Source organism: Panthera leo, chromosome D4, assembly GCF_018350215.1.
Source record: "Panthera leo isolate Ple1 chromosome D4, P.leo_Ple1_pat1.1, whole genome shotgun sequence".
Lineage (NCBI taxonomy): Eukaryota > Metazoa > Chordata > Mammalia > Carnivora > Felidae > Panthera > Panthera leo.
The window spans coordinates 59,982,180-60,008,996 of NC_056691.1; the positions used below are offsets into that span (position 1 = coordinate 59,982,180).

At 42.6% G+C, this 26,817-nt stretch overlaps 2 protein-coding genes across 5 annotated transcripts in view; one reads left to right on the plus strand and one right to left on the minus strand.

The window, feature by feature from the left end:
- Positions 1-200: 200 nt before the first annotated feature.
- On the minus strand, positions 201-22,084 carry TSTD2 (thiosulfate sulfurtransferase like domain containing 2). 4 transcript variants are annotated; one of them, XM_042913857.1, is made up of 10 exons: positions 22,001-22,084; positions 19,559-19,771; positions 15,667-15,980; positions 13,388-13,508; positions 8,295-8,420; positions 7,349-7,454; positions 3,944-4,062; positions 3,273-3,431; positions 2,667-2,805; positions 201-781 (listed from the first exon to the last, which is right to left on the minus strand). In XM_042913857.1, exons 2-10 carry the CDS (start codon positions 19,721-19,723, stop codon positions 543-545), a joined length of 1,488 nt encoding a protein of 495 aa, XP_042769791.1. In that variant the 5' UTR covers positions 19,724-19,771; positions 22,001-22,084; the 3' UTR covers positions 201-542. The 4 variants fall into 4 exon arrangements, with proteins under 4 accessions (XP_042769791.1, XP_042769793.1, XP_042769792.1 ...); XM_042913859.1 differs by lacking the exon at positions 22,001-22,084 and adding an exon at positions 21,569-21,866; XM_042913858.1 differs by lacking the exon at positions 22,001-22,084 and adding an exon at positions 21,565-21,866.
- A 301-nt stretch (positions 22,085-22,385) lies between these two features.
- NCBP1 (nuclear cap binding protein subunit 1) overlaps positions 22,386-26,817 on the plus strand; it is a 37,895-nt gene continuing 33,463 nt past the window's right edge. The window contains exon 1 of the mRNA XM_042913855.1: positions 22,386-22,665. Coding sequence (XP_042769789.1) covers positions 22,632-22,665 — 34 coding nt within the window. The 5' untranslated portion in view covers positions 22,386-22,631. The remainder of the gene's footprint in view (positions 22,666-26,817) is intronic.

Here is a 26,817-nt window from a genome sequence, read left to right on the forward strand (position 1 = left end):
GGCTCTCTCCCCCAGCAGCTTTGGGATCCCACAACAGCTCTTTTTTCTGTGCTCTGGCATCTTCTTTTTTTTTTTTTTTTAATATGTATTTATTTTTGAGAGACAGAGCATGAGCTGGGGAGGGGCAGAGAGAGGGAGACACAGAATCCAAAGTAGGCTCCAGGCTCTGAGCTGTCAGCACAGAGCCCAACACGGCTCAAACCCAAAAACTGCAAGATCATGGCCTAAGCCGAAGTCGGACGCTCAACTGAGCCACCCAGGCGCCCCTCTGTCATCTTCTGAGTCAAATGTTTCAGGTAAGTGGGCATAACCCAACTCCCTCTTTCCTCCCCACACTGAGGTTTAGGTGGCCAACATGGTACCCAGTTTATGATGCTGGCGTTCCCTGTTTCTCTGTTGCCGCAGCTTTGATGTTCTCCAGCGTATGGTCACTGTGAACCCAGCTCTGTGAAGGCCTAGGGAAATGCTGATGGTGCCACTCGCGTAAGCACGGCCCATCCTCACCAGCGCCAGGCCTTGGCTCTGAGCTGGTGGGGAGTCAGTCACACCTGCTGTGGCAGCTCACTGGGTATGCGTGGCCGTCGGGCTGTACACTCACATTCCTCTTTAAAGCTGCTCTGGGTGGGACTTGAAGCCAGCCTGCTCCCTTTGTCCTGACACGTGACACAACAGGCTGTGAATCCTTGTCGTTGGCAAGCGGGGCAGGTCAAGATGAGCTGGCGGCACTGGGGAGTCGAGCAGAGTTTATATTGGTCCCATGGGGCTCCACAATATGAACATTCTGGGGAAGAGAGAAAAGCCCTAGTTATAAACACACACATATACACGTGTATACACGTAGACAGGCGCTTCTCCAATTCCTAAATATAACTCTTAGCACATCAGCTAATATATCCTGTTGGGCCTGGGAAGGTTTTAGAAGTTTCCCGTCTTCTACCAAAAAATGCTTCTTCACCCCCACTTTTTTTTTGGGGGGGGGGGAAGGGGTAGGTTCACCTGGGAATTGTCTTCCTGATTCCAACATTCGGTGACTCACTTTCTTCTTTTTCCCACTTAGAAAACAGGTAATATTGTTTCTCTCTTTATTCCAAAGCTGGCCAACTACCCCTTGGTTCAACGGTCTTTTTCCCTTTTTAGGTCATTCCCTTTATGGTGGGAAACAACACACATGAGTACAGATGATCCCACATCTATATTCAGCTTCTTCCCACCTCTTTATCCACGGCCCTGCTTCCCAGGCCTGAGGTTCTGCTGCTGTTGCCAGTGGACACCTGACCACCTGATTCCTAAAACCCCCATTATCTATTTTCTCAGCCTGTTTTTCCCTGCTGACTTCCTGTTACCATGAACAACATCACCATTCTTCAAGTGTCCTTAACTAGTTTATCTAAGCCACCTTCGGGCCTTCTCTCTTGCCTTCACACTCACATGCAAGTACCCATCATATCCTGCCAACGTTTCCTCAGTAACATTCCTCAAATCCACTATTTCTACTTACTTATAATTTATACTCCATCTAGCTCCAAAACAGATCTCAAGTAGCTTTCAATAAGACACACAAATATAAAAGACTGTTAAAATTAATAAAAAGATCAAGAAGAAAGGGGAGAGGACAACCACACTCAAATCTTATTCATTATCTGAGTGGTAATTCAGTCCCCGATCACAGGAGTTCTAGCAAATTACGACAGTCACTAGGGTTGTCTGCCCATGACCTTTCCGGTTCAAGATAATGGCATCCGGGGGCACCAGCCATTTTTCTTAAGGATTATTTCCATCCTCCTTTTACTGACTGTCCTCATTGGGTACCACACATCGGTGAGGACTCAAAACTACAGTCAAACCACAGGCTTCCTGAGCTCATACCTTCCTGTGGCCACCCCTGCCTTGGCTGTGGGTTCAGCTCCTACCTCGGAATGCCCCACCCACCACTCAAAAGTACCTCACCTACCACATGTGTCTATAGACCATCTAAAATGGAGGTTCTTTAAATAAAATACATAGTATTACAAGGAAACGAATTATATAGAAATATAAAATACCAAAACATCTTCAAAAATCTGTATAGTAAGATATTAACACATGAAATAAGACAGTGGGGGCCTAATACTTCCATTTTGAGACAATGACGAACATAAATGCTATTTGGGGATGTCTGCAGCCACTATAATATATGAAAATACTGTGGTTTCTGTTGATGACAGAGTCACTGGTGTATCTAATATTACTGATTTGTTGCTTACATTACAGTCAAGGAAAGTGCTACGTGTAGTGTGGGGTTGCAAAAATAAAGATATAATTATTTTCCCATCCAAATTCACAGAACCCCTGAATTTTATATCTCATCTCCTGGTGAAGACCCTTGATTCAGCCTATTTAGTTCAACCTCCAGCATGCAGGCAAAGCAAGTGGCACCACCCCTAATGTAAAGGACTTGCCTAACCAGTAAACAGGAAGTCAAGATGGCAGTACAGGCCTCCTGATTCCTGGTCCAGGGTTCTGTCTGCTCCACTACTGCATCTCCAACTCTAATGGGAAATGGTCATACTACATTACTTCCTCTCCGTATTTTCTTCTTCACGTAACCAGTACTGGCCTGCCTTCCAGAATGCTTCATACAGAGTATGCCTGACCATCAATTTAGGTTCCAGCCTGTGCCAACCTACCTGACACTATATCACTGTTGTAGGATAAGGCATAACGCTCATCAAAAACAAACAACTTCCCTTTGTAGAAACCATCAGGAAACTCCTCCAGGTACTTGTGGATGCCACCCTTGAGCTGGAACACTTCCTTGCATACTCCCTATGTGAGGAAAAACAAGAAGAAATTTGAGGAGACAGAGACGAGTAAGAAGCTCCACAGGAGACTGGCAGGTGATGACAGCAGTCAGGGCCTTCCACTAGATCCTGGGAAGCCCGGCTATTTTTGCTGTCCCCTAAATATAGAAGGACACCTGTCGGGACATGTAATGTGAATTTGCTCTTCTCAGGATCAAGCATAAGGATTAGGAAAAGGGAGATGTTCACTGATCTTTCCCTTTTGTACCTGATGAGTGTCTAAGACTGTTAAGTGCTTTCCACATCTTGAGATTTAAGAACTTCAGATCTTGTACTTACAAACTCTATTCTGGAACCATACAAGGGAAAAATAAATCCCTGGCTGGCTGAGGGTGACAGAGGGAATGAAGGTGGGGAGTGGAAGGCTCACTACATGCTGTTGGTAGAACCTTCATCTCCACACCTGCAGTGACTCCAAGGGTGTTAACTCACCTTGGCTTTGAGGTAGGCTGAACCCCGCTCACAACGGATACCCCCAGTGCAATACATCAGCACCTTCTTCTCTCTGAAAAGTTCTAGATTTTTGTCAATGTAGCTAGGGAAGTAACTGAATTTCCTGATGTCTGGGGCTAAACAGCCCTGGAATCGCCCCTACAACATAGGAGAAGCAGAAGGAAAATTATCAGAAAAACATACCTGGTAAGAACAAAGGTTCTTTCTGTGTCAGCCCCACTCAGAGCCCCCCTTTGGAAGGCACCACTTACTAGCTACTGTTTCTCACCTACACTCTGACCTTTCAACTTCAAGATCTGGAACTCAGAAATAAGCCTGGTGGGCTATTGGTCACCTTACCAGAGTCCGCAGAAAACTGGAAAGGCTGCCCAAAGCAAACTATAGGATCCTTGACCTATATCAAGGGGAGGCACATGGGAGCCAAAAAGTACATTATGTGCCAAGATGTCTTTTAATTCCTACTTTCTTAGACTTTCTCACCAGATCCTGAGTTCAAAGGCTAGGGTTTTCTCTGAAGCTGCTAGCAGTCAGGGGAGATCTATGTGACTTGGGCACAGGCAGGCATAAACAGCAGCACCTCGGGAAACATGCCATGATGTGGGTAGGGGAAGGCCTACCATTTCACTGAACTCAATTCTGGTTCTACTTACTATTTTGCTTTCATAGAAGTTTCTGCAGTCCAGGAGGATAGTATCACTTTGTTCTTCATTTGTCTGAGACAAAAACTTTTCTACTTCTTTATGAAATTCACCTGGAGATAAATGGACTCCTAAAACCAAACCAAGAATCTACTTAAAACAAGACAAAAACAAAACTCAAAACCCAACACAATTGGCCCACCCTGATAACTCACATGTTATTCCGTTTCCTTCCACCCAAACCTTTATTCATAATTGCAATTATATCTCAAAATAACACTACTTGATGACCATAGTGAAATAGTTTAGTAACTCCAGATATCCTCCTTTTCCTTCCTCCAAAGATAAGTGGTATGGAGACCTGGAGGTTTAGAAATGATTAGTCAAAGAATTTTCCATTCTCTTGGTCTAACCCAGTGATAAAAGCCAGACAGTGGGGATCTAAATTGCTAAGTGGGTTTGCTGGTCCATTATACGGCCAATGTTCTATTTTCACTGTATGTGGAGGAGCCTGGGCATGTATGTGCTTGACTATAGGCTTCTGACTATAACAAAGGTGAGCCCAAGTTCAAGGCTAAGAATCTTGACAGGCAGCTACGAGTATACATTTGTGGAATAAAGTGGGCTATTCTTCAAAAATACAAAAGGGTAAGAAGAATGTGTGTAAGTCTGTGTGCATGAGGAAAAGAGAGGGTGGGAAGGGCTGACAGCAGCAGTGACACATAAGAAAGCAGGGCAGGAGACAGAAAAGGAGGGAAGAGCTAAAGCATGCAGGAGAGAAAGGAGATGAAGAAAATAAGTAAAATCCAAGGAGACTAAAAAGAGAGAACCTCGGTCTGGTGGGGCCCTCTGCCTTCTTGACTCTCCAGAACAGAAATATTCCTGTATCTTAGGGGGTCCAGACATCCCCTGATTGTGAGGACTTTGGGGGAATTTGGCAGCACGGACTAACCACACCTTACAGACAGGGACTCTGGGGATGGCAGTCACCACACCTGGTGGATCCTGATGGCACCAAGGGAGCCTCAGTCTATTTAAGGGTGAACCCCAACAACCACCCGAAACTGCTAAGTACCCAGGTGGGGCTAGAGGCCCCCAGGCATGGCCAAGGAATCTGGATTCCTACCTGCCGAACCTAAGGCTATGAGAATGTAATGAAGCCAGAATTGATTTTTTATTATCAAGTGATTACAGGTCACCAAAACGGGGGTGAAAGGGAGCTTCACAACTGTGATGAGAAGCACGGAAATCTGCTACGACTTCTACGACTTCGACTTCCTCCCTGCTGCTGCTCTACTGGCCGTGCGAAGGCCTGACTGGCCAGGGACTCCGATGGACATGTTTAAAAGAGATGCCTTCAAACAGCATGGCCCAAATGAAAGCACAGCACTGCCTGGAGCCGGAGCCCACTCTCCCCTAACCTCCCAACAACGTCCTGTAGCACCAAGAAAGAGCTCCTTACTCATCCCACTAAGGTAGGGACATGGTGCACACATGGCCCTTTTGGGCCCTTCTCTCTTCATGCATGAGTCTCTTTCCCTCATGCTGGATCCTACTCCTATTTCCCTCTGACTTAACCCTTAGCATTCTTTTAAATACCTCCATATTAGAAAGCGAATGCAGACAACCAGACCTTTGTGCTTCCTGATGAAACAGGACAATGCTACCTATCAGGCAGTCTTGGGGAAAAAAAAGGAAAGAAAGAAAAAAGGAAATCAAATCTGAATCTGACCAAGTCTCTAGATCTGAGGCATGTAACAGAGGCATGTGGCTAGATCCCCACTAGCCACATGGGGATATCGGGGCTTTGAAAGGTAGCCTGAGATGTGCTATAATAAGAGTGACATAGATCTAGGATTTCAAGTACTTAGTAAGCAAAAAAAGGTAAAAGATCTATCTCATTAGTAATTTTTTACATTCATTACACATTGAAGTATTTTGGCTACACTGCATTAAAGCCTATTTATTAAAATGAATTTCACTTGTTTCCTTTTACTTTTAAAATGTGGTGACTAAAAAAAACACCATAAAATTACCTATGTGCTTCACATTAGTTCTATTAGACAGCACTGTTCTATCAATCTATAGGAAAATAGAGGACAGAGGAGATACAGTCAGCTTTAGCCAGATGGTGGGAAACTACAGACAAAATGACCCGGTTCCTTCAAAAAAAACAAACTGCATGGGGAAAAAAAACAAAGATGGAGGCAAATGTGCAAGCTAAAAGAGACTTAAAGGGACATAGGGATCCACCACAATGAGTGGACCTTACTTGAATCTTAACAGAAACGAACTTGAAAAATTATGCGATCACCACAGGTACAATTTCTTCAAATACACCAACATGCAATTCTGGAAAACAGCAAGCCCCTTTTCTTTGCTGGTCTAGCCAATTTTAAGAACTAGCCAGATATTTGATAATATTAAGGAATTACTATAAAAAAGGTTTTATTTAGATGTAATAATGGTTTTACAGTTATTTATTTAAAAAAAATTTTATCTTTTAGAGGTCTCTACTGAAATATTTATAAATGAAATGACATTGGGATTCCCTTCAAAATAATCCAGGATGGGGCAAGGGGGCAGGGTATAGAAGAAAGGTGGCAATGAGTCAGTAATTGCTGAAGCTGTATGACAGGTACATGGGAGTTCACTATACTATTTTCTCTACTTTTTTTAATGTTCGATCATTTTCATAGTAAAAAGCAAAACAAAAACAAAAACCCACCAAATAAATGTCTTTCAACCATCTATGGTAACAATAGGGAGGAAGGGGAAGAGAACATTCTAGAGCACCTGCAAACCAACTGCTTTGGATTTGAAAGCCACTTGCTTCCTGAAGCAGAAAGCCTGTTATTCAGTTGATGAACTATTTACAAATAATAATTACACTCTTCCCAGATTGCTATCTTTGGAAAGAAAAAATAAGTTCTTGCCAAACCGTCATCAAGAAGAATAAGACGGGGCATTCTAATGGCTGAGTCTTCAATTACCATAGTACCAAAGAGAAGACCAATTTAAGCACTGGATGACCCACACGCTAGCTACCCTACAGCTGTTTGTTTTTTTTTTTTTAAGCATAATTAATATACAGTGTCATATTAGCTTCAGGTGTACAATATAGTGGTTCAACAATTCGATACATTTCTCAGTGCTCATCAAGATAAGTGTACTCTTAATCCCCTTTATCTATTTCATCCATCTCCTGCCCACCTTCCCTCTGGCAAGCACCAATTTGCTATCTAAGACTCTGTTTTTTGTCTCTTTTTTCTTCGTTTTGTTTCTTACATTCCATACCCCCAAAGCCATTTTAAAGAGTGGATTGCTGATCAGAGTGTCTAATTTCCACATGTGTTTCTATATTAAGTTTTGTCCCTGTGAAGAAGAACAAAATTTTTCTTCTAAAAGCAAGCATACCAGGCTTCTTGTAGGAGATCTTATTGGGACTGATCCCCATGGGCACAATTTCTTCAAATACACCAACACGCAATTCTGGAAAACAGCAAGCCCCTCCTTTGCTGGTCTAGCCAATAAGAAACAAAACAGAATACAGTCTTACTCTCCCATCTCCAGATATAAGCCAAGTGCCAAATACAAGAATTATATCTGTTTTGTAATAATAGCTGAAGTCTTAAGAAACTTCAAAGTAAGAATTAATGTTTTAATGGGAAGGGAGTTTAGGGCCTAAAATGTTTCAGATAATTCACCTCTAATAAATATTTATTGCATACCTTCCATGAACTGAAATGTTAAATTGCAAAGGTGTTTCTATGGCTATAAGCATTTAACTATAAAACCAAAATAATTTCAGCATGTAAGATTACATCCTAGCTTTTGCTCTGGAGGAGCGACACCTCTCTCCTACCATCACCAGCACTAACACTAGTAAGGTAGTCCCCACCACCTTTATCACCTACTGTGACAAAGCATAAGGTCACTCAAAGGAGCTCAGGTCGCTCAAACAAAGGAGCTCAGCCATGAGAGCAACAGCTTTGTCCCCCATGTGGTATGAAGTACTGATCTTGTAATTCCAGGTTGACTAAAAAGTAGTGATGCCCTGAAACAGCCAGGTGGTCCCTCAAGCGAGCAAACACATCTAAGTTTTAGAGTTAGACTGTGCAAACTGTAATGTCCTTATTCGATAAGAAAGGAGATTAAGGGCATTCACTTGCCCCAGATCACATGGCGACTACACAAAGAAGTGGAATGAGCATGCTCCTTTGACTGCACTGCCTCGCAACCTAATGGGGAAAAAGGCTGCTTACTTCTCCACACTGATCTCCGCTTCAGAGCCTAGAGAGGGAAGAGGCACTGAGGCAGAAGCAAATGGCTCAAAACCCATTTTATTTTCAATTTCTCTTACCTTAAAATCATCCTTACACATATAATCCTTAAACAATGGGCAGGAAAGCATGGCTTCCACATAGAGTCTGGTGGCCAGTTTGCTTCCACCAACTGTCCCATTGATTCCTTCTGTAGCAATTCGAACCTGGGACACAAGACGGTGAGAGAAAGGGAATGCAGCCTGTTCTTAGCTTAGTTTAAATCTTCCCGGGGCAGAATAGGCTTGTGTGTGTCAGTGAGTTTAAGGGGAAAAGCAGAGACACAACAAAAGTGTTACCACACAAAGATACTTGTAGTTTTCTAAAATGGCACTGCCCACGGTTTAGATGAGGTACTCAATAGATGTGCGCTGAAGAAGAGAATGCAATGAGTGAAACTTCTGGAAAGCCCCATTTGCTACAAAGCTCCAGTTGTCCAATGCCCAAAGAAATAAATTTTGAGCTTAACCTAAATCCAGGTCAGAAGATCTGAGATCAAGACTCATCTTTGCCACTTACTTGCTTTGTGGCCCTGAGAAAATTAACTTACTTCTCTGGACCTCAATTTCTTCATCTTCATAAAAAGGAGGTAAGAGAGAAGCAACAATGGAAGAGAACTGCTGAGGAGATATTTCCCAAGTCCAAAAACACAGAGCACGGCTGAGAGCTAGGAGGGCATGTGAGTACACCCCTGCACACCGCTGCAAACCCACCCACTGGAACACAAGGTCCACAAGGGGTGCGTGTCTGTTTTGTCCACTGCTGCATGGCCGGTGCTTAGAACAGTGCCTGCCAAGTAGGTACTCAATTCACATTTGTTGAACAAATGGATGTGTATCCATATCTGAAGCTTTTTGGCTTCTCAAACACTGTATTCTCTTTAAAATGCTTCGCTGGTTAGGGGACATTCGAACCTGGATTCAGGCCCCTGCCTTAAGAGGCAATGCTCTGCGGATGGTGCCAAGTTAATTGTCTTGGAACTACAGAACCCTTCGGATGAGTTTAAGGATGCATCATCTTTAGAAGGAGCTGAGCTCTCTGGAGAAAAGCGCTAGAGAGAACGTAGACCACTCTAGTATCATGGTACTCTACGGAGAGAGAGGTCATTTAATTCGAGGTCCTAGACTGTTACTACCATTTAGAGAACAATGATACCTACCAATGCATGAGAATTTGAAAAATTTACAAGGCTGCCGTTTTTCAGACCCCAGAGGAAATACTGTCACCTCCCTCGATCCAGTTCTTTAGGGCATGTATATAAATGGGATTCATTTCATAAGCCAATGCCAACTCACTAGTAGTGGCTAGCCAGAGTTCCATGATGAGCATTCTGGATCCTTGACAAAGAGAATTACGATCCGCTAAAACCTGCTCTGGGCATGGGAGAGGAAAGCAGAAAGAATATGCCATCTCTGCTGTATAGACCACTATCCCCACAATCAACTTATACTTTTTCAAGGGTCTACATAGAAAATAGAGCTGAACCAGTGGAAGTGTCACAAAATTTACTCTAAAACTATTTCTGACCATGGCAGATAAAGTACATACTTCTACGTAACTGTCTTTAGGGTAGACTAGTAGATTCTTTCCTATGTTCTTTTAATCTCAAAACCCAAATAAAAGACAAGGACACCTAATCCCTGTAAAGCTGGGGCAGAGCAATCTGTTGAGCAATCCAAACTCACGCACTAGACTTTCAATCCCTAAGGCTCCAGAAAAACCTGTGAAGTAGCTCCTTGGTGAGGAGAGCCTTATATCTCAGGAATGGAGAGCAACAGTTAGTATTTATTGGGCACCTACTATGATATAGGAGCTTTATAAGCCTGAAAGGTACATACCATAATCCCCATCTGACAGAAAAGGAGACAGCGGCTCAGAGAAATCAAGTAACTTGCCCAAAGACACAGAGTCAGCAGGTGGTAGATTTGAGATTCAAACCAGATATTCCAAATCATGTAATTTTTCCCTTCCAAAGCCTCCATTGTGTCCCTTCAAATTTCTTGAGGCAGTAAGGAGTTTATAGCAATAGGAATCAGAAGCTTCTTTCTCGAATTTTCAACTTGTCTTCTTTCCCTACCTAAATGGTAATACTCTACCAAATCTCCCAAAAGCAGAAAACTACCTCAGTAAACTGGGCACGTATCATTGAAGCCTAAAGATTTTAGACTCAGAGCCAGGCAGGTGCTGCCACCTTGTGGATAGGGACCCTTACTGCTAGTTCACTTCAGGCTGGGCCAAGAGTAAAAATCTGCCCCCCAAACAAGGAAAGAGATTGACTTCATATTTTGTACATTCAGGTTCACTGTGAGAACATCCATCTTCCAAGGTGTTCTCAAACAGAGGTGATAATAAATGTATTCATTCCACAAATATTTACTAAAGATTTTACTACACGCCAGGAACTGTGCTAGGAATTAGGGATCTAGCAGTTAAAAAAGAGTTCTTGCCCTCTTTGAGTTTACAGACTAAGGGCAATCACAGATATTAAGATAAAAATTACAAACTGACAAATGCTATGAAAAATAACTACAAGATGCTATGTGAGGGTGTACTGGGAAAAATGAATTTAGATTGAAGGTCGAGAAAAGTCTCTTTGAGGAACTATCATTGAAACTGAGAACTGAAGATTGAGTAAAAATTTTGCAAGAGAAACTGGGTGTGGGAGAGTCCCTTGAAGACAGTTTGCCTGGAAAAAGGCCCAAAGACGCAAAAAACCTTTGTGGGCTCCAGAAAAACCTGAAAGACCATGTCACTGGAGTATAAGGAGTGAAGAATGACATCAGATAGGCAGAAAAGTTAGGAAGGGGCTAAATCATGCAGGAACCTAAGGGTATATCAAGGATTTGGGTTTTACTCGAAAAGCACTAGACGGCCACTGAGAGATTTTGAGGAGAGCACAGTTGTGTTTTATTTACTTTTTAAGACGATGCAGGCTGCAGTGTGGAGAATGGATTAAATGGCAGGCAAGGACAGAAGAACAAGAGTAGATTAAAGCCTACCTCGGGGTGCTTGGGTGGCTCAGCCGGTTAAGGGTCAGACTCTTGATTTAGGCTCAGGTCATAATCTCATGGTTTGTGAGATGAAGCCCCAAGGAGGGCTCTGTGTTGACAATGCAGAGCCTGCTTGAGATTCTCTCTCTCCCTGTCTCTCTGCCCCTCCCTTGCTGATGCTTTCTTTCTCTTTCTCTCTCTCCCCGCACCCCCCCCCCCCCGCTCAAAATAAATTAAATAAACATTTTTTTAAAAATTAAAATTAAAAAAAGCTCCTGAAATGGATAAGAGAGGGTGGGGCATGGTCTAAGGTGGTCGAAGGGAGGACAGAAATGAATGGACACAAGGGATATTTTAGAGGTAGAAATGGCAGGATGTGACAATGAACTGAATGAGGTAAAGGAAGCTTTTGGCACCATCTGTTAGAAAACATCAGTGTGGAAAATATCAATGATCAAACAACTGCCTGGGGACTTAAAACATGTGTGGGAAAGATTAGGCTTACGATTGTACAATGTCATAACCTGAGGGGATCTCAGAGGGAATTTTAGTTCCTTTTGAGTTTTAAAAACACATTATCTGTTGGGGAACCTGGGTGGCTCAGTCAGTTGAGCCTCTGACTCAGCTCAGGTCATGACCTCACGATTCGTGAGTTCAAGCCCCACATTGGGCTCATTCCTGTTGGCATAGAGCCTGCTTCAGATCTTCTGTCCCCCTCTCTCTCTGCTCCTTCCCTGCTTGCACTTTCCCTCTCAAAAATAAATACATCTTCAAAAAATATGTAAAATAATATATTATCTGTCTCTGTCTCTAGTTTTATCTATATACGTGTGTATGTGTATGCACGTATATGTATATGCATATATAAGTCTACGGCTATATATGTGTGTATACATGTAATCATAAAGAACGTTTCAGAAAATAACAAAAACCATCCACAATCTTATCACGCAGACATAATCATGATTAACATCTGGGTATCTATTACCTTCCATCTTTATATACAAACACTTGTGGTTCTATTACAAACATATATTCATTTCTTTATTCAACGCTCCCCAAATATTTACTGTAATGCTATGCACCAAGCCCTGTTCTAGCACTAAGAATACATCAATTAAGACAAAGTTCCTATTCTCATGAAGCTTTTATTAGGGAGACAGATTGTAACAAATTAAACAAGGCTTATACTTTCAGACATAACAAATTCTTTGAAATTCTCTGAGCAGAAGGTGACAGAAAGTGACAAGGTTTAGAGAGAGGACTACTTTGGATCAGAGTTCTGAGGAGGTTAAGATGTGTGCAGAGATCTGCAGTGGGGAATGAGCCAAGTGACGATCTAGCGGGAAAGCATCCTAGAGGGAAGGGAGCAGCAAATGTCAATACCACAAAATGGTAAAAGACCCTGGCATGTTCTAGAAAAATCAAGAAGCAACTTGGAATCATACCTATATGTATAGTTCTATGAAATTTTTTTCCAGCTAACATATCAAGAACATTTCCTAATGCCAGGGGTCAGCAAATTGTATCTGCTTCTGCATACGGTTTTATCGGAACACAGCCATTTCACATCTTGTACCTATTGTTTAAGGTTGTTTTCATGTTACAGTAGCACGCTTGAGTAGGTGTTGTTTGTTCATTGGTTTGTTTGTTTAGAAAACACATATAGACTTAAAGATCAACAAATTCAATTTTAGGCACTTCTTGAGTACAGACTATAGGAATTTTCTGGCAAGGAATGGCCTATCTAGCAGGAAAGATCATAAAGATTTAAACTTTAGTTCTTAAACAATATACAATGGCTAGACAACTGAAAAGAAATATTGCATAATTAATCCAACTGTATCCTGTTATAATTTCGTCACAATTCCACACACAGTTTTAGGGTTTAATAGAAGCAAGAGTGAGTAGGTTTTGGGCAAAGCCTAAAATACTTACTATTTTGCTTTGTAAGGAACAGTCTGCTGATTCTTAGTCTATACCATTAAACAGTCATAAAATGCCATGTTAATAACTGTTTAGCGGTCTACTTAAAAGCCTAGCAGGATTTCGCAGAACCTAACAGGGAATCCTTTCTGTCGTGAGCATAACCTCTGTAGTGCAAACTGGAGACAAGAAGAGTCCCGTGAAGGGTGCGGTGTTACCTTGCCTGTGAGGCGCAGGTGCTGGCACAGAGCCGTCTGCCAGGCACAGACCCAGGGGGGATCCCCCAGGTCACAGTAGCAGTAATAAAGTAGAACCTCTCCTTCATCACTGCCCTGGCCCCTAGAAGAAGAAAACCACAGGGAGAAGATTTGAGTCACTGGCATAAGGCAGCCACAATTCACAAAGTAGACCCAGGCAGTATCAGAGGGCAGGCCGCGATGGACCAACTTGTGCCGAACTTTCTCCTACTGTTGTTGGCCTGAGAGAAGCAGCAACTCCGGTCAGTATTTGCTCTGAAGAAAACGTTATCTGCACCCAACTTACTTTACAAAAAGTAAGTTTACTTTGATTTCCTCATTTAGTCATCATACTCATGAGACAGGAATCAATAACCCATTTTACAGAAATGTCTGGCTTATCCTCTAAGACAGGGTCCTATCTGTTTTTGAATCTCTCATCGTACAAAAAGGTTTCACTTCCATTTTTTCATGTAATCTTCTTAACCATGAGAAGGACTATTATTATCCCCACTTTACAGGTGAGTAAACCAAGGCCGATTCCTTCCAGGTGAGAAAGTGACAGAGTGACAGTCAAGACTTGAACAGTCTTCTGACACTAGAATCCATACTCTTTCTACTGCATTGTGCTGTCTCCTACTAACTAGGCATGGGAGCTGGGTGGGTCTCCTATCATCTCTGAGACTGATTTCCTCATCTCTAAAACTGGAGAAGTGAAATAAACTGCATTTCCCAAAGTGTGCTCTGAAGCTGTTCTATGAAATCCCATTTTGGAGAAACCTTGCAGACAACATCTCTCTGAGAATCTCAGGAAAGCCCCTTACCTACTGAAGGCTCTGAAAGGTCCTGCAATAAAAAACATTTTAACCTAGTGCTTCCCAAACCTATCTGTCTTTAGCACCTCTTTTCAACACCTGTTATCATCCTTCAGAGCTGGTGTTGCATAGAACAGATTCCAGAGAATGCTATGGTAGATGACAATTGAGGTCCCATCCAGCTCTGGAATCTGACACCCTCATCAATACCCTCATCATACTGCAGGGCCTACTCTCTTCTGAAACCTTGTCTATTTTAGAGCCTGTTTTCCTTCCTCTAAACTACTGTAACAAATTATCTGCACCACATAATTTAACTGATAGTTAAGTAGCCTGTCTCATATCCTCTGCTAAATGTTTCATGTATCCTTTTTTTTTGTTTCTCCCCCTAGAGAGCAAATTCCTTGAGGCACAGGGCCATACAGAAGCAAAGAGGCCATATTTGTATGCTTGTATGCCACTTTATAGTTCAGCTATTACCATCATTTTGTATAATTCATATAGCAACACTGTGAGGTAAACAGGGCAGGCACCGATATTACTATTTTAGAGGTGACGACATACAAAGAATTTTAGTGACTAGCTCAACTCTGAGCCCAAGTTCAATTCTCTTTCTCCTTTTCTTGATAAACAAGAGGTATTTGGCACTGAATAGTAATGACAAAAGTATATTAAATTTGGACATTTTCTATTCACCAAATAGTTCAGGAATTGCTTAAAATCAGAAATTTGTCCTCCGGAATTCTGTAATATAATTTTGTGAGTTTTGCAAAGGTAGGATCTAAACTTCTAATCCTGTGCCCCAGTTCTAAAAGTTAACATTCTTTCTGGGGCGCGCCTGGGGAGCTCAGTTGGTTGAGCATCTGACTTCGGTTCAGGTCATGATCTCACAGTCTGTGAGTTCAAGCCCCGTGTCGGGCTCTGTGCTAACAGCTCAAACCTGGAGCCTGCTTCGCATTCTGTGTCTCCCTCTCTCTCTGCCCCACCCCACTCGCACTCTGCCTCTTTCTCTCTCTCAAAAATAAATAAACATTAAAAAAAAATTTTTTTTTAAGTTAACATCCTTTCTAAAACACGATCAACTGAGAAAACCATATTTGGTAACAAAATATGCTTTGTAAGCTCTGATACTCAAGGTAGAGGAATCATTAACATTTCTGAGCCTTCCAACTTATCTCTGAAAATACTAACACAATTTTCTGTTCATCACCTCTCCTCAGAAAAGGTAAGATGTATCCTTTCATGAAACCTAGTGAACGCTGCCAGCTACATGGGTATATATCACTGCTCCCATAATACAGAGTATGTGGCTATCAGCCTGGCTTAGACCCATAGAGAAATCCTGTGCCTTAAGGATCTTGCCATTTTAGTAGATAGGCAGTGGTATCTCATTGTGGCTGGAAAAACTGGTAAAATTAAACCAAAAGTACAGAATGGAATTCTTACCTTATCAGCTCATCAGGGCTAAAGCAGCTTACATCAGGGAGCCAAGCGGACACTTCCCTGTTACAGGTCAAGTACCCTTTTAGAGGGTTCCTATCATCTGCAGGCTTAAGGCTCTTTGAGGTGTTCAGTGTCACAGCTAGCTGCTTTAACATGGAAGCAGTCTGGCGGCAGATCTCATCAGCATGTTGTGTTGCCACATGTCTATGGATGCCGATCCGGTCTTTGAACAGCTGTTGACAGCATTTCCACCATTTTTCTTTACATTCAAAAGGATGTGCAGGAACTTCTTTGGTTTTGACAAAAAGGGCAAATGCCTGCAATTACATTGCAAATATTCCACGATTAACCTTAGGTGTAAGGCTGGCAGAAGTCTCAGTGAATCCCTGACGTCATCCGTCCACATGGGTTTCTAGGTGTATGTCCCAGGTTTTTTTAGAAGAACTTCTTAAGAGAGTTAGTTTTACTTTAAATTTATGTCTCTATCTAAAATTTGCTAGGGACTGTTCTTAAAGGAAGAACCTGAATTTCAGATGAATATTAGTACAACATTACAAACAACATTATCAGTCATATCTAAAAAGAAAACGGTCAAGGCAATTATGGAATGTATTTACTATAGAATATCGAGCAGGTAGTTTTAAGTTATATGAGAAAATATTTATGATATAATGTTAAGTGAAAAACAATGGAAAAAATTTGCTTATACAATGTAACCTCAACATTTAAAAATTACACTGAAAAAGATTGGAAAGAAATGTTCCAAAATGTTTTGATTTTTTGGAAAATAATTTTGTTGTTTTTATAAAAAATTATTTATATTTATTAAGACTATTAAACAGAAAGCTATGGGTATGCCATAATTCTCTTAACCAATTCCTAACTAATGGACATTTGTTTCCAAACTTTGCAATTAGGGCAAGTGGGTGATGCAAATAAGCAATGCTGAGTAAGCATTCCATGCATACATTTTTACACCTCTTTAAACATCTAATTTAAATAAATATCTAAAATAAAACAGAGCCCGACACAAGGCTCAAATCCATGGACGGTGAGATCATGACCTGAGCCGAAGTTGGATGCTTAACCGACTAAGCCACCCAGGCACCCCCACGTATTTACATCTATTGCCTATTTTTCTACTGTGGCATGGATTTTCTGTTTTGTAAGCAGTTTTAGTGACCTTTTATTGATCATAGTTATCACAAATCTGTTTCCTAGCTTGTCATTTGTTCTTTAGTTCTGTGGTATTTTTGATGTACAAATAGAGGCTAAATGGGATCTATGATTATCAGCCTCTCAACAACTGTTCCCTCCTAGTCTAATGGGAAGGGAGATACTTACGTGTGTGTGTGTGTGTGTGTGTGTGTGTGTGTGTGTGTGCGCGCAATGCATTTGGAGACTACTGTAAAGCATCCAAAAACAAGCACTCTGAACATCGATAACAGACACAAAGCGCCACTGTGGGGCCATCCTCTAGCTGTACACAACTGTATCTGGACTGTCTCGGACCAAAGTACCAGGAAGGGTAGCCTGAAATTACACCGCAGGGCATTTTTAGCCTCTTTTGCAGTGAATCCTTCCAGATAGGCAAACAAAAAAAACAAAAACAAAAGAGATAGCACGTATGTCAACATATGTGCTTCTTTGTATTAAACTTTGATTTTCAAATCCTATCTGGTCTTTTAAGGCCTTGTGAACGAGGCATTGAGGACCCATCTGCAGTTAGAGCCCCTGTGGGATCTGTTCAAGAGGGAGAGTCAGGCCAGAGCCAGGATGGCAGCTCAGAGGTGGGTGAAGCCTACAGGAAGGCAGGCCCTGGGAGGCCCAGCTTGGCAGGGTGGGTATACTGATTCCATACAGAAGAATATGCAACTAAGGAAATACATTGGGACTAATCAGAGCCAAGTTTCTCACCAAACCTCCTCAAATAGGGAAGTTATAAATATGGGAAAGGGAGAGTTAAGAAAAACTCTTGTGATGCTTGAATGAAAGTGAAGTGCTGGTATGAGCTCATGGTGTAATATTGGGATGGCAGTAAATATAGAAGTATAGGTATGGTACATGTAGACATTTATGCATTCATCTGCATATTTTCCTAGCTTCACACACCAGAGGTCCTGGGAGAAGTAACATTTAGTAGCAATGAGTTTGCTGAGCCTCCAGGTTGTGATTTTTCATTAGAAGCAACCAGAGCTCCTTGAAGAAATGTCTGGTTCCAGGAATGGGGCAGGGAAAATACAAGATGAGTCTGGAACATCTTGTTGAGTCAGAAAGTAAAGAAATGCTCAAAGAATGATGGGAGCAAGTCAAAAGGACATAGATACTAGCTTAAAAGGGCCCCCAGCCAAATCTGAGATGATCTGAGCATCGCAATAAATCATGACACAGTGGACTATCACCCAACAAATAAAATGTAAACCTACAGTCCACATGGATACAAACAAATTGGGAGAAAAGAAGGCTCTTCCTTACAGCAAAATGCCAAGTAGTAAATCTAGAAGGAATGAAGCAATTAGAAAATCACCCTTTAGCACCCATCACAGTAACAATTGATTAAGCAAAGAAACACCAATGAATCTAAAATTAGTAGATGACAGTTGGATAAGGAATAGAATAGGTACACAGTCTCAAATTATTCCCCCTCCCCCCTCAAATACTGACTTCTTAAAAGGGAAAAAAGAATAATTTTATAACAGAGAAATCTGACAGTCACTCCCTTAATCAAGTAACCAAAGTTAACACCACCAGTAATGGGACAAATTGCCATTGTGAACCACCTGATAGACTGTCACCAGATAAACACAGCATTTCTTGTGGGATGGTTTTGTTAATAAAAGCACTAACCTGAATCTAATCATAAGGAAACATGAGTGAAGATCAAATAAAGAGATATTCTACAAAATAACTCATGTAATCTTTAAAAATGTCATGGTCACGATTTCAGGGGAAAAATGAGAAAGTGTTCCAGAATGAAGAATATATAAGATGTGACAGCTCAATGCAACACCCTGGAATGGATCTATAAAGCCATTTGGGACAACTGATGAAACATGAATGGAGCTTGTGTGCAAAGGGGATATGAGGGTCCTCTGTACAATTCTTTCCTCTAAGTCTGAAATTTTTGTAAGATAATATTTGAAAAAACCTTTCTGTACCCTTTGGGTTTCATTTTCAAGGACATCCGTGTGAGATGAGAACAGAGGGGTGACGGATGAGAAGTTATAAGTAGGGACATCTATCCTTCATTGACATGAAGCCAACGAAAGCTAACTGTGGAAGGAAGAAGGACAGCAGACTGGAGGTAAGAACACTAAGTCTCAGTTGCATGTCCTCTGGTCGTTTTCCTTCCTCTGACCTTCAGCAGGAGGTTTGAGTCAACGATCTCTGAAAAAAGGATAAATGGCATAGAAGAGCAGCATATCAATATCACCTCCCATTATAATCCAAATAAGCTTGCATCCATCCTGGGCTGTTGTGTCCCTTCTCCTAACCAAAAGAACTCAGCCAGCTAGATCAGATCAGGAGTCTTAGATAGCAGCTGCCATCTGCCTGTCTGTTCTCCGTATGACAAGGTCTCCTGGGATCCTGGGATCCTTCCCCTAACTCTAAGTGGAAAAAGGAATTCAGCCCATCTTTCTAGAATCTGCCCTCAAGTACTCAACCATAAGTGTTCCACAACCACACCTTACCTATGATTCTTCTTCTCCTGGCACTAACTTAAGATCACTAATTAATGACCCTAACTATACCTTGCCTTGAGCATGGCAGCAGCCTTGTGTCTCACTAGCCCTCTGTTCCCTGGAGGACAGCCTTGATGAGCTACTAATAGATGCATCTGAACTAACTATACATATGTGATCCTGAAGCATACACGGCAATGCGGCAGTCTTACCTTTTTCTTGGCAAATGAGTATTTCTTTTTCGTACTGACATCCAACTCGGCTTTAAGACTGCTACTGGGATTGATAAGCCTTGTGTCTTTTAAATCTAAGTCTGAAAATCTTAAAACACAGGCCTCCAGGTCCTCTCCTTGGTCGGGTGAAGTAAAAGAAGGCATCTGGTTTGGTTGCAGTAGTGGGACAGATTCCTTTCAGTTAACTATCTCCTAGGAAGCAAGGGAAAAATGACAATTTCGGTCGTTGGTTACTACTTGAAGTAAACTTGAAGCTACTCAATCAATCAGGCAAATGAGCATGGGCCCAGCAACCCAAGCCATCCATCCATTCACTCACTTATTCAATAAATATTTATTTAGCACCTACTCTATGCCAGGCACTGTTCTAGACAATAGGAATAGAGCAGTGAAAGAAATGGAAAAAGTCTCTGCTTTCTTGGAGTTTACATTCCAGTAGGGAGAGACAGAAAGTAAACAAACGATTAAATTTAAAAAGTCAGATAGCAGGGGCCTCTAGGTGGCTCAGTCAGTTAAGCATCTGACTCTTGATTCTGGCTCAAGTCATGATCTCAGGGTTATGAGATGGAGCCTCACGTCCGGCTCTGTGCTGAGCATGGAGCCTGAGAGTCTCTCTCTCCCTCTTCTTCTGCCTCTCCCCACTACCCCCCTTAAAAAAACAGATAGGAAAACGGTCACGAAAACAAAAACCAGGGTAAGGAGTTAGAGGAGTGATGGAGGGGCTCTTTAAAACAAAGACTAGGTAAAGTCTTTCTGAGGCAGTAGCATTTGAGCAGAAACCTAAATTAGGGGGCAAGCCCCGCAAACATTTAAGGTACATTATACCCGAAAAGCACCAGCTACAACCAAAATCAACCAAACTGTGTACTAGACTTCAATTCCAAATATTTTGTCCTTTTATATCCTTTAATTTTAGAGCTGTCCAAATTCCATTCCTTAGAAGAAATAACAACCAAGAAAGCCCCATTTTAATAAACAGAAGAAATATAAAATATAAAAATCACTCCTGTGGCCAAATCTTGTCAAAATGGACATACTACCAACTACCAGTCAAGCCACCATAATTTCTTCCTTTCTTTTTAAATTTTTTTAAAGTTTACTTTTTGAGAGAGAGAGAGAGAGCACAAGCAGTGAGGGAGACACAGAATCTGAAGCAGGCTCCAGGCTCTGAGCTGTCAGCATAGAGCCCCACACAGGGCTTGAACTCACGAACTGTGAGATCATGACTTGAGCTGAAGTCCAACGCTTAATCTACTGAGCCACCCAGGCGCCCCAAGCCACCGTGATTTCTTGACCGAATTATTGCAGTAGCTTAACTGCCCACCTCCCCAGTAAGGTAACTAAACAGCAGTCCAAAGGCTTCTCAACATACTCTAATAAAGTCCAAAATCCATCCAAAGCCCCTCTCACCGCCTCTCATCTCATCTACTACAATCCCTTTGATCACTCCTCTGATTGCACTATGTTTGTTCATTACGAAATGGATCCCCAGCACCAAGAAAACAAGGGTTTTCCTTTGTTCACCTCTGCATCATTGGCATGTAGAATACTGCCTGGCATATAGGAGATGCTAAATGTCAACAAACACAATTTATTTGTTGAACGAAATAAAACAGTGATTGGGTAGCCAGGGAAGGCTTCACTCAGGACTTGATGTTTGAGCTAAGACATAAATCACAAGGATCATCCATGCAGATTTAGGAGCAGAGTCTTCAGGCAAAGGAAGTAGTATAAATTCCTAAAGTGGAAACAAGCTTACCTTATTAGAGAAACAGGAAGAAAGAATGGATGGAGTATAGTGATGAGAGAGCACAACCCTTTGGGTCAGAGTATAGAGTTTGCAATGCAAAGTAACTGGAGAATTGTAAACAAAGGAGTAACGTGGACTGATTCAGGATTTGTCTTCAAAGCAGAGGTGGCAAGGTTTACAGATAGATTGTTACGCAGGAAATGAAGGAAAAGAAGGACCCAAGAATGACTCTTACCTACATTTTTGAATTAAGTAGATGGATGGTGCCATTCACTGAAATGGTTAAGACTGACAGAGGAATGGGTTAGGACAGAAGAGTCAAACAAGGCAATCAGATGAGTAGGTGCGGTGCTCATCGGAGACATCAGGGCAGGGGACGCTCACATACACGTATATGGGTACCCAATAACCAATGAAAAAATTACTAGAGCAATCACCCGTTCCTTCCTAAACAACAACCGAGAAGGGCGAGGGGTAAAATGACCGCCCAAGGGTAACCCGGCGGCCGTAGGTTCCGGCTCTGGCGGGTCTTCCAGTCCCACGGACCGCAAGCGCGGCGCCGCCCCCCCCCCAGCCCGGCCCCACCCCGCGCGCCGGGCCTGGGAGATCGCTCCGCCCAGCTTTCCCCGACGAGGCAAAGGCCCGGAAGTGGGGGTAAAAAGAGCACTCACCCGCCAGTCCTGGTTCTTTCTTACATCTTTCTTCATCGAATCTGCTCCGCCTAGGAATCGTCACTGAGCACCGTCCCAAGAACCTCCACCAGCCCCCTCCTGGAGTTTACGAAGGAAGGCACACTGGAGACCTGCCCTCGCCCCGGAAGTCTTCGAGGCTGTTAGCGAAAGGGCCGCCGGGAAGACTCTGCGAGGCCCCAGGGAGGGTCTGAAGTTAAGGCGGGGATTCCAGGGTGTTTTGTGGACCGGCCGCCGCTAGGCTTGGCTTGCGGCCGGCGGCCTCAGGCTGGCTAAAGAGGCGGTGCTTTCCGCGTGGCCCCGGAAGGACTTAAAGCGAAAGGCGGGAGAAGGAAGCCGCCGAGAGGCGGAGGAAGCCCGAGGGGGCGGTTGCGTGTAGACCGGACGCCCTCGGCCTAGTGAGCTCCCAGACACCGGCTCTCTCGCACCTGAGCCCGTCAGGCCCACTCCGCACCTCTCCTGCCTGCGCTTCCGGGACCCGTCTCGAGCGAGTGCGCCTGCGCGCCGGACACTGCGCGCGCCTCCTTGCTGTCCTCGCACCGGCCGGCGGTCGGACAGTTCCTGCCGCTCTTCCCTCCCGGCTTCTCGGTTAGGCAGCGCTCCGGCGTGCGGCATGTCCCGGCGGCGGCACAGCGACGAGAACGACGGTGAGTGCCATCGGCCCTGCCGCCGAGGCCGCGCCCAGGCGGGAGCCGAGGTCCCGGGGGCTCGAGGGAAGGGATGGGAAGCCCTCCCCCACCCCACCCCGGGAGCGTTCGGGGAGCCACGGAGTGAAGGAGGGTGGCACACCGGGAGTGTGGCCAGGCGACTTCTGGAAAGCCCTCGCTTCCCCCCACCCCAAATCCTTTAGTCGTCGGCCTGGTGGATCTCTCTAGTCTCTAAGGACTCTTCAGGATTTGGTCCTTAGAACCGTCCAGTAGGGAAGTATACCTGGGTCTGTGCGGCCGTCTCTTACGCACAGTGACAGGGACCACTAGTCTCAGTGGCTCGTTTTGACCCTCAAACTGCACCTGTAAAGGGCCCTCAGAAGGGAAAGAACAAAGCGGTGAGTGGAAGATCTGACGAATTGCAGTCTGAGCTCTGCTGTACCGGTCATGCGTTGGTCTGCCTTCTTTCAAACTGCAGGAAAAGAAATCTGTGTCTTATCTATACTCACGAGGTCACTAATAAACAGATGCACGTTGTTACATTAGATTTTGAACTGACTGCAAGCGCAGCGCATTTCCCTCGTCAAAGAGGAGTACTGGAAAACACACTGGAGAGCTCTTAGAGGTGTAGATCAGGGGTTCTCTATTACATTTGGATCGTTGCGCTCCTAGGGATCATGATATTGCCACCATAAAAACCAAGGATAATTTTGCTAGTTAAAAACAGGAAAAAGGTGCTTATACCTTACAGAAATCAGCGGAGAACACACATCCACCAGGAAAGAAACTAAGTAATTCTATTATATTACAGTGTAGCGCTATTTAAAAAGTGTGTGGTGTATTGGTTAAGAGGCCAAATCAGAGGATTTAAGTTCAAAGCTAGACCCTATCATTACTTCATGATCTTGCCCAGGTTTTATCGCTTCTGTAAACCTTAGTCTGTAATATAGAAGTATATTACATACCTCTTCTCAGTTTGTGAGGGTTAAATGAAGTAATACATGTGACATATCTCATGATGATATTTACTTATTTATCATCGGTTAAGGCTTAAGAGGTGATAACCTTTCGCAGGTGTCAACGATGTAAGAAAAAATATGGAAGAAAATTTTTAATTAATTTTTTTCACTAACATTTTCCTCACCTTGAATCTTGGGACTTTTAGGAATATGAGCAGAATCACATGTGTTTAGTTTCATTTGAAAAAAAGTTTTTTAATGTGGTTTTTTTTTTTTTTTTGCACGAGCGGGGGAGGGGCAGAGAGAGAATGAGACACAGAATCAGAAGCAGGCTCCAGGCTCCGAGCCATCAGTACAGAGCCTGACTTGGGGCTCAAACTCAGGAGCCTTGAGATCATGACCTGAGCGAAGTCAGACGATTATTTGAGCCATCCAGACGCGCCTCATGTTTTGAGTTTTAACAACGAAACATCAGATTTCTGCTAGAGAATAGCTTGAGAGGATATTCTAATCCGGCCTTATCTGACACCTAAGGGTCCAGAGCTTTAGTATAATAAACACGGAGACACAGCCTGCAGTGGCTTGACGCCAGTGAAAGCAAGTCCGGGGCTGTCATCAGGACACAGGTATTACTCCGCTGCGTGCCTAGATTTTTTTGTCGTTGTTTAATACATGAGGCTTATTGCATAACATACATACTGGGCACAGAAAATACAGCTTCCCTATGCTTGGAATTCGATTAATCAAAAACTAATGCTTGAAATGATCGCTTGGGATTCAGGGAACTTTCAAGTCTTTTAAAGTTCTTCCCTCTTTCTTTGCTTTTCTCATACTTTCTTTTCTCCACTCTTCTCGCTTCTAGGGCACCTTAAAGGGAGAGAAAATGTTTCCAGAGGGCAACCTGGAGAATTGAATGTGAATATGTACAAAAACAACTTTTGCTTTTGTTATTGTGATGGTAGCAAACTTTTCTTGGGAGTTAGTTTCTTTTAATACCAGATGGCCAGTAAATCATGGTCCGTTCGGGTCTTGAAGCAGGAACCTTAGAATAAATAATAGAAAGAAGTAACATGAGTTAATTAAACTTTATTCTGGTGAATAATTTAGTAGTAGGGGCAGTTCATAGTTCCTCTTGGATACTATACCGAATCTGAAACTTTTATGAATTGCCACAACTTGGGTAATGATCAACTAGGGTTTACCCTAAACAGTGATCTGAATTTTTTAGTTAAGCTTCTACTGATTTTTTTTAAAGATCTGAAATAGTAGATGCCTAAATGTTTGAGACTATTTTAAAATAGGCTGAATTATAATAGTCCTGATTAAGTAGATATATCAGCATTTCTGGATTGTTGTCAGCTCTTATCAGTCACTGCCTGCCATGACTTTCCATGTGCTTGACGAGATACGATCGTTTATTCAACAAAAATTACCAGTGCCAAGCACTGTCCTAACTACTGGCATGCAGTAGTGGACAACATGAAGATGAAGCCTCATTTTCCAGACAGAACACACTCAAATAAAATAGAATGTGTCAAATGGTGTGAAGTGCTACAGAGAAAAGTAAAAGCAGGAAAAGGGGGTAGAGACTGTTGTTGAGGTGGAGTTGCTGTTTATGTAGGTTGATCAGGTAAGGCCTCACTGAGAATGGCATCTGATCTGAAGACTTGCAGGAAGTAAGGGAGCAAACCAGATGGCTGTATGGGGAACCATGAGTGCAGAGGACTTAAGGCTGGACCATTCCTGTCATGTTCACAGAAAGCAAGGAGGCCAGTGGTGCTGGAGCAGAGTTGGAGGAGTGAGGAGGGGCTGAGGGGGAGTTGTAGGAGCTAAGATAAGAGGTAGCAGAGGATCAGCTCATAAAGGGCAGTTTTAAAATTGTATCTCTTTGTTGAGGCTGGAGTGTCCAGGATCCAGGGAAACAAGTTAGGAGACTATACCAGTGAAGTTCAGCTGGAGTTCAGTTTATAAAGAAGGAAAGGGAAGTCCTAAATGGGAAATTAGTGTGTGTGGATACTGGTCCACTGCTAAATCTAACTCATTTCTTAGAATCTCCAAGAATGTCTCTGGAGCTTTGCAGTTATTACAGGATATGCATACAATAGCTGTTGAGTACATTGTTTATTTTGTTATTCTAAGAAAGTATTTATATTATCCATAATCTTTGCCAAAAACCCATATTAACTCCCTTTTCAGCCACTTAGAATTAGGTCCTTGTCTTTTAGACCGTGACTGCTTTTTTAACTTCACTACAGAAAAAAAATATAATTAAAAGTGAAGGGATTTGTTACTCCAAGGAAGAGTGTAGTTTGTATACAGTCTGGTGATCACCTCTGCTTTAAAGCTGCAAGATCAAGGTACTCTACTTTTTTCCCTTTTACCTTGTTGGTTTTGCTACTTTGCTTTCTCTTTTACAGGTAGGTCTTTGTTTTCCTGCTTGTGGTTTTTATAGTAAGTAAAGATACAAGATGTAGTACAGTGTATCCTTATAAAGTTAGGATCACCTTACAGGGAAAAAAATTACCGGTGTATGAAGATCCTGTCAAATGGGTTTTGTTTTTTTTTAATTTTATTTTTTTTTAATGTGTGTTTATTTTTTCTGAAGGAGAGAGACAGAGCGTGAGCCTGGGAGGGGCAGAGAGAAAGGGAGACGCAGAATCTGAAATGGGCTCTAGGCTCTGAGCTGTCAGCACAGGGCCCAATGCAGGGCTCAAACTCAGGATCCCTGAGATCATAACCTAAGCTGAAGTCGGATGCTTTACTGACTGAACCACCACCCAGGCGCCCCTCAAATGGGTTTTAATAAAGATCTGCGTCTTTCTTCTATACTAGCCAAGACTGTCAGAGTGAAGTGGCAATATGTAACTTGAATCTATATTGTAAAACTTCTACATAGTTACACTTAATATAAACTCTATTCTTGCTTTGGGAGCTACCATGGATATGTTTTCTTGGGGGTATATGAGAACATTCAGTTAATTCCTCAAATTTTATCCTTAATGAGGGTGCTTTATTCTGTGTACCCAGGTTATCCTCTGAGTTCAATATCCTGGTACTGTCCGTGAGTTCAGATGTGTCTATAGTTTTACCACCCCCCACCTTCATATCCTCACATATCTCAGGTGAGAGTGGGGCATATCTTCTTAATATGTTCTGCCTCTTCCCATTCTCTAAACAAAACTTGTCCTTTGAT